Source organism: Rhinolophus hipposideros (genome assembly GCF_964194185.1).
Source record: "Rhinolophus hipposideros genome assembly, chromosome: X".
Taxonomy (NCBI): domain Eukaryota; kingdom Metazoa; phylum Chordata; class Mammalia; order Chiroptera; family Rhinolophidae; genus Rhinolophus; species Rhinolophus hipposideros.
In genome coordinates, this window is record NC_138046.1 from 82,194,211 (window position 1) to 82,202,696 (window position 8,486).

Consider the following 8,486-nt stretch of genomic DNA (forward strand, 5'->3'; position numbering starts at 1 on the left):
TTTGAAACATTTATTTTAGGCTCAGGTATCTGTTGAGTGTTCTGAATAATACAAGTGAACTATAGTGCTATAGTATATACACTCATTTCCTGCTTACTAGGAACCTAGGGTCTGATTGGAGATATGAGAGCCCACAAATTAAAAGATAGGTAAATCTAGAAGGCAATTTCTGGTGAGTTCCAAAGAGTTCCATTGGATTTGAGTTCCATTGCTAAAGTAAAGTACTAGATAAGTTCAAAGGTGGAAGGGGATGCAGAGAATGAGAGATATTAAGGGAAGCTAATTAAAGATATGTTCTTGAAGGAGGTGAAAGTTTGACCTTTGAAAAGATGAATGAAAGGAGGCAGGATTTCTGGGAGGGAAAATTAAAAACATGAGGATGGACACAAAGAACATACAAATTGGGCTATATAGGGGGTGGTGAATAAATCACCCTAATTGGAATAAGTGTGTTGGATAATGGGAGATGAGTCTGGGAAAATGTTTGGGAGCTATATTTTGAAGGATCGTGTTGGCTGAGCCATGGACTTGATCTTTTCGGCAGGAGGGAGCTAGTAAAATATTTTAAGCAGCAGAACGACATGGTCACATTTGTTAATTAGAAGACCACTCTTATAACACCAAAGTGGAAAGTAGACTGGAGGGGGACAAATGGAATAAAAATGAGAGAAGTTAGGAGACTATTGGTATCATCAGAAATGATAAGGACTAGTCTTAGGGCAGTGGCAATGGGAAGTCAAAATGAGAGATATGAGACTTTTTATTCTTTTACAGCCATTAATGGAAAGCTCTATGCCAACCTCAAGGGTCTTACTATGTACCAAGGAGAACGAGTGGCCTGGTACATGCTGGCCATGGGCCAAGACATTGACCTGCACACTGTCCACTTCCATGCAGAGAGCTTCCTCTATCGGGTGAGCTGAAAAGAGGACTGAGTCCCTTAGGGGTGATTAGAGGAGTGTTTAACAGCTATTGAGGAGGAAGGGAATAGCAAAGAACAAGATAAAAATCAGTCGTGGTGAACATATAATGTGAGATATAGATGATGTATTACAGAACTGTACACCTGAAATCTATGTAACTTTACTAACAATTGTCACCCTAATAAACGTTAATTTTAAAAACTCAGTTAAAAGAGGAGAGGTCTTGTACATGGAGCACTGAGCTGGGAATTCTAGTTTGTCTGTGTATCCCAGGGTCACTTCTCTCTAGGCTTTAGCTTTCACCTCTGATATAGAAGAAACAAGTGGCTTGTTTATGGGGTAAGAATATTGAAGGAATCATTGTAACTGAGTCTCAATCAAGGACTTGAGACACAGTGAGCAGTTATCCTAATGTATGGGAATTTCAGAGGGTGTCTCAGAATCTCTGAAATTCCTTAATCCATTATAAGAAGAGCTTGAATTCAGGAGCTACATGAAAAAACGTAGGTTTTGAAGAAGATTTAGTCTTAGAAAAGGGTTCAGAATTGGAGGCATTCATATAAATATGAAGATCTAGAAGTGCTGATGAAGGTGAGGGCAAGAAAGATAAGCTAATTTGAGTTCCATTGCTAAAGCAAATATGTGGCTCCTTCCCAGGGGTCAAGGCTTAAGATGAATTACCCCGATTTCAGCCTGCTGAAAAGTGCGAAGATACTAGTTTTTAGACCCCTAAAGGAAGTTGCAATGTTTTTTACTTTGGGACATTTTAAAAATAAGTAATAGGAGAGAGAGTCCACTCTACTGATTCAGTGTGTGTGTGGGGGGGGGGGTGGGGGTTCATAGGGAAGATGGATAAGGTGGTAAGGTGGACTCTTTAAGCTGCTCTCTGGTCTATGAATCGGTCCCATGTTCCTGATGTGGACATCCAAGCCTTTTAATTTCTATACACTCTGAAATGTCCTTTATACCCTTCACGTCCTCTCTTTTACCCCCAATCTCTCTTGCAGAATGGAGAGAGCTACCGGGCAGACGTGGTGGATCTATTCCCGGGGACATTTGAGGTTGTGGAGATGGTGGCCAGCAACCCTGGGACATGGCTGATGCACTGCCATGTTACTGACCATGTCCATGCTGGCATGGAAACCCTCTTTACTGTCTTATCCCAAAGAGGTAAGGCCTAACTACCCAAGATGTGCCATCTTCTAGCACTTTGTCTTGCCTATAGAAACCAGATAATCCCAAGAAGTCTTTCACCTGTCCTTCTAATCCCAGAATAACCAGGATTTAAGACAGAGCATGCCCCTAGGTGTTCTCCCATCCAATATTTCTCATTCTCCATTGCTTCCTTGCTCCTGCCCCCTTCTAATTTCTTTGATACCTGTTGAGCTCACTTCAGTTGAACGAGCCTGAAAGTGGTTGGACTCCAGTCATCAATGTTTAGTGTAGATTTGCTTCCTTTCAAATATATTTAATCTGTATAAAAACTTATTATTTTAGAACTCATTAGAGTCACTGACTATTTCAAGGAATTTTGCTAATGAATCTGTTTATGAAAAAGAAGAAATAATTGTAACAGTCACTCCTCAATTGATTTGTTTTGTGGGACTTATGAAAGGCAGTTCTTTCTTTCCTGGAACAACACTGTCTAAAGCTAAAAATAGATATTGGCCTTCTATTACAGCTTATCCCAGACAGAGTTGCTACCAAGAGTAAAACAAGGTTTTTCCTTATTATTATTGTTTTTTAATATGGAGAGAGAATAGCTGGGTTAGTTTCTTGGGGGTGGGGGATAGTTTATTTACCAGTGAATCTTTGTTAGTCACTAAGAATGTAGATGGCTGTGTTGGATTTTATGCTTTTGACTCATTAAAGGGTTAAGTGTCTCACTTCTTAAGCCTTTGACCTGAGTCCAATCTACAGCATTATCCCCCTTCCAAGAAGCCATGTGAAACTTCCTGGAGCCCATAGGAATCCAGAAATATTTTTTCTCCTGTGCTTTTTAAAAAAATGTCATACTGCTTTGGAAAGTGGTAGTATTGAAAAAGGTATTCTGCAAATTCCAGCCATTGGCACTCTGTCAGCAAGAATAAATAGTGGTAGAATGTCTTCAGATGTTCAAACAGGCTTAGCAAACCAGGGTAGAGATTACAACTCTGCTGTTTACCCCCAGCAAGGGAAACAAATAATTGTACATTATTTCCTGTATGTTTTGAAAAGCTTTCTTTTTGGTAATCCATACTGCTAGAATGTGGTTTCCACTTACTATTCTAGTACTATTCCCCATCACCCACGTAAGGACACAGAATTCTTTGCTATTTTCTGTCAGTCCTTAGAATCAAGTCAAGTGATGAATTGATGTGTCATCAAGGTGCTGTAAATCTAAGATAACAGGTTGTCTCCATGTGTAATAATGGGTCATCTCAAATATGGGCCATTTAATAGATAAGAGACTATCTCAATTCCTATAATCAGGGAACTTCCATGAACAATGATAGCTCATATCTCTCTATGACACCAATCCAGCCTATAAACCTTACCTATTTCACTTTTTGTTTGTTTGTACCCCACTGTGGCCAAATTCGATATTGTTCCAACCACATATGTGTTAACAGGCCAACCAGAGGGAAGGTTGAAGAGAGACAGGGAAGACAGAACTAATTGTTGGAAGAAGGTTCCTAGTGAGGAGGCATAGGATGAAAACAAGAGCTAAAAAGAAAGATTAGACTGTAGTAAGGTCATTGCTTCTACTAAAAGAAGAGAGTTAACAGAAAATAAAAGGATCAATGTATAGGTTTTGGTGTGGGGCTTACCAGAGGTAAAACATTTCTGTCTTATGATCTCTGTTTCATCTGTGATGGAGGAGCCAAAGTCATCTGAAGAGCGTGAAGGATAGGTGGTCAGGTAAGGGGCTTGAAGAAAGTGGCCAAAGGTTTGAAATAATCACTCTGGGAAATGGGAAAAAAGTTTACTCTTAGTGATGGGAAATAAATTCATTATTGCCAGCAGCATGAGAGCTTAGTTAATGTTGTACACAAAAAATACTGATCTTCACAGTTGTATGATTTTTCTCCACCAACATTCAGCATATCAGACAAAACACAGGAAAATTATAGTTACTGGGTTTTTTGTAGATGATTATAATACTCCTGGTAAGTCAGTAGTTGAGGTGACATACCATGGAATTTAGCCTGACCTGGAATGGAAGAAGTGATAGGATAAAGCTGGTAGGTTGGGGAGAAAATGGAAGGGTACAGGTTTCACAGTCTTCATGAGAGAGAAAGCAGGTGAAATGGAATAGATAGCATTAGAGCATGGAAAGGGTAGAAGGCTGTTTTTAGATTTTAGATTTCTGAGATGGAGCAGTTCTGCATAACAAGTCCTCTGTGATCATAGGAATGGCTGATAGAATTGGAGTACATGTAAAAATTGTTGGAGTTAAGAGTTCCAGAAATTGTGAGGCTTGAGTGTTGGATGGGTCAATATTGAGGAAATGGTAAGAACTGAGGAAGAGGAAGACAGAACCAGATATGAATGAAAAGAACCGCAGGGTAACAGTGACAAGAAGTGGTTGTGTTTTTTTTCTAGCCAAATAACATGAACCTCAAAAGAGATAGACTTTTACAAAAAGGAGAGAAATAATAATCTTAAAGCACTATTGAGAGGCTGTAAAAGAAGCATAGTCTTCAGAGAAGAACCCATCCTCATTAAAGCAAGAAGAGGAAGAAGTATTCTGAGAAGAGGTTGAATATGTAGGGATGTAAATTTGACAAGGAGCAGGTGATTCCTGAATGGAGGGTGGCAAGAAGGGGATAGAAGAATGGGGATAGAAGAAGTGACAATAAATATGCAAATGATGCAGCGGTATGGCTTATCTTTTGTTTTCCTAAGCCTATGCTCTTGCTCATATTTTGTGTCACTACTCAAAATCAAATTTACATACCAATATTGACTTTGACCATAAGTTATTTAATTCTAGGCACCTTCATTTTGGTTACTATACCACAGGGAAATTCCTCCAACCAATGCCAAACTCCAACAGTGAGCCTGTGGATTGATAGGAAGAATAATAGGACTAATGTCTTTTCTTTTTTTTTCTCCCCAGAACACTTAAATACTATCACCACCATCTACAACAAGGTTGGAAAAGGTAGGGTGAGTAATGAACAGAATGGGTAGTTATGTGTGGTGTGCATTTGTGGGGAGGTGCAGTATCTCTAAAATATGGGATTCACATGACTGAAACGTGGGCCACAATACTAGCAGGAAACATCCTGAGATGACTGCAAGATTTCAGAAGCCAGGAATCTAAGGTTCAGCTTCCCTCAGTAAGTTTATTCTCTCTGGTCCCCACCCCCCAGCCTCCTGCTTTGAGGAAAACAGCCTCATCCCCAGTTGAAGGCTGCTATCGTAGTCTCCCATCTAGTGTGTGAGTGGGAAGAAAATTCAAGGTCTTGCTGGGTTGGACATGAAGAAGCTGTAGCACAGACATGAATTCTCCATAGGGACACTGTGAAACTAGAACAAATACCATAGTGTTGGCACAAGGTATTTTTATTTTTGCATCTATGGAATACCAAATACTTGACTCTTTGGAATCAGCCATTTCTACCCTTCAATAACATACAGATTATTGTTCTATCTAGCCTAGATCCAAATAGTGCTTTCGCTATCCACCCCATTTGTACCTGAACTGAGAAAGATTCAGAAAGTTATGAGAGCTAGAAGAGACATTAGAGGTCATCAGTTTAGTCTGGAGGTTTTTAAGCTGTGTTTGGAAAATTCCTAATGATCTTCCTAAATATCTTATAAACTGTCAACCAGGGGACTCAGTATATCCTAGAAGGGTTGGGAAAAGGTAAGGTGAGGCTGAAAGAGTGGAGCACCATGCATACATATGTATGTATTTCATTTTCTGTCAGTTCTGTAAGAACATATATTCATCCAGTTATACATTCATTAAACAGGTGCTGAGTGTCAGGAATGCAAAAACAAGTAAGACATAGATACTACTTGCCAAGAAATTTGTTTCTAAAAATGAAATGAGACACAGAAGCAATTATTGCAGTGCTGAATACTGGATGTTGTAAAAAAGGCAAATGATAATAACAGCTATCAATTATTGTACATTTGCTATGTTTCAGGTGCTATGCTAAATATTTATGAATATTAACTCACTTAAACCTCACAATAAACCTTTGAATTATGTATGGTTATTATTCCCTTTTTAAAAAAGAGGTGACTGAAATGCAGAAGTAAGAGGGTGTTAGGTCACTTAGCCCAAGCAAGTAAATTGTGGGAATACAAACAGTACAGAAATTTGGGAACACAGAAGAAAAGACCATTCATTAACTGTCCAGCTGAATTGAATAAATCTTTAGAGACTTATAACATTTAAGCTGGAGGAAAATAGTGAGTAGGAAGAAAGTATGTTCAGGCAAAGCAAACAGCATGAGGAAGTCATGGAGGCCTTAAAAAGGAACACCTATTCTGGGAAACAAAGAATGAATTGTTATAACTGAAGAGTAGTAGATAAGACTAGAAAAGTACATTAGAGCCTGGAGTTCCTGGCTTGAGTCCGAGCCTTACTCCATAGGTAAATTGGAGATCATCAAAAGCTTGCATACAAGGAACTAATACAATCAAGTATTTCACCTGAAAACACCATAATATCAGTATTTACCATGGCTCAAAAGGTAAGAGACCAGACAGCACAGTGGCAGGCTATTGTCATGGTCCAATAGTCCAAGTGAGCATTGATAAGCTAGATCATTTTGTCAAACTTCTTTCTTGGAGCTTCTACTTATTGCTCTCAATTCTATACTCTGGAACCATGCAACAAAAACCAATTCTTTTGTTATTATTATTTTTTCTACATCATAGGCCTTTATATATTTAAAGAAATATATATTTCTACTCTGATTCTTAGTTCTTTTCACAGGGAGATTGGGACCTTAATGATTGCTAAGTACTTTCTGAGCTGTGAAATCTTGTTACTCCAATTCCCCATAACTTCTGAATCTGTTTTAATCAGCTAGTATTTTGAGGGATAGGGACAGTTCCTCTGTTTTATTTTGATGGACTTATTTTTCCTCTTCCAAGAGTTGACTGCAAAAGGTGCCCATTTGGGGTACATTCCAGCACAAGGTGCCCATATTCTTTTTGTTCCATTTCAGCAACAATCCCCAGAGACATTGGAGAAGGCAATGTGAGGATGCTGGGCATACAGATCCCTGTAAAGGATATCGAGATACTGGCTTCAGTCTTGATTGCCATCGGTGTCATTCTCCTGTTTGTTGCTCTTGCTCTTGGTGGTGTAGTCTGGTACCAACATCGGCAGAAACAGCTACGGCGCAACAGGAGGTCAATCCTGGATGACAGTTTTAAGCTTCTGTCCCTCAAGAAGTAACATCTGGATCCTAGAACTGCACATCTGGAATACACTCCCAGTAGGCTGAGGACTAGAAGCTGACCCCACAGTCAAAGGAGCATGGGTAGTAGAGAGGCAGAGGAGGGAATCAAACTTGTCTGGGTACTTTTTCACTTATTTATTTACATGGAAATGGTGTAGTTTCTCTTATTCTTTAGTTTATTTGCTCTACTTAGGCACTTGGGGATGTGTCCCCTAGCATTTTATATCACAAATTTCAACAGCTAGATTATATCACCAGTGACATTTGGAAGTTCTATAAATTCCTAGCAAACTGATTCTTTTCACAAAGTAGATACCAAGAGTAAAACACATTAATTAGGTTTCTACTGCTTTCTATGACCTAGGCAAGTTCACTCTGAACCAAGCTTAAGTGAGCTGTGAAGATACTCCACATCTGAACTAAGGACTAAGAACATGGGCATAATGGGGGAAAGGGTGGGGTGAGATTTGAAGATCCAAATTGTAGTTTGATTCTTCTTGGAAGTGAATTACTTTGGAAAAGTAGGTGGATGGTTGTTGCCATGAGCACTGGTAACCTCTGAATCCAGAAACTCCTCAGCCAGCCATTCCTCCAAGTTCCTGGCACAGTCATGCTGAAAGGAATGCTGAGTGTCTTTTCCATATATTATGCAGATATCCCTGTCCATTAAAGTTCTTGTTAGAATACTGTAAGAGTGAACTTGGTGATTTTGATGATTCTTGTGGCCTCTGGAAGGTTGTGACTGTGATTGAAACAAAGAGCACTCAGTGGTGGAGGGGGTGGGTGGGTGTAGAATGGGTCTACCTATCCTTTGTGGAGCCTGCAGGTTTGTGTTTTGGAAATTAAAACCTGTCCCAGAGGAAGTCTCAAAGTCAGAGCAGTGGGTACCATCTTTTGGCCCATAGATGCCAAAAGTCTTCTGAGTGCCAAGAAAAGAAAAGTTGGCAGAGGAAAATAGAAGTCTGAGATCGGGCACAAACCTGTCCATTGGGCAAGAAAAGATGGGCACAGAGCTCTTTTTGGAGTTGGGGGTATGAGAGGCCTCCTTGGGGTCCTCTTTATAACACAGAGTCCATCCCTGTGGTAACATAAAACAATATTCCTTTGTCATCTGCAAGTTCAAGCCTATCTGAAACCTTGGTCACATAGCATA

General features: G+C 39.6%; 1 protein-coding gene across 5 annotated transcripts in view; it reads left to right on the plus strand.

Annotated features, from left to right (window-relative positions):
- HEPH (hephaestin) overlaps positions 1-8,029 on the plus strand; it is an 81,440-nt gene extending 73,411 nt beyond the window's left edge. For all 5 annotated transcript variants that reach the window (XM_081041660.1, XM_081041658.1, XM_081041659.1 and 2 more), the window contains exons 18-21: positions 775-914; positions 1,931-2,093; positions 5,026-5,070; positions 7,097-8,029. In XM_081041660.1, coding sequence (XP_080897786.1) covers positions 775-914; positions 1,931-2,093; positions 5,026-5,070; positions 7,097-7,329 — 581 coding nt within the window. In that variant the 3' untranslated portion in view covers positions 7,330-8,029. The remainder of the gene's footprint in view (positions 1-774; positions 915-1,930; positions 2,094-5,025; positions 5,071-7,096) is intronic.
- Positions 8,030-8,486: the final 457 nt, after the last annotated feature.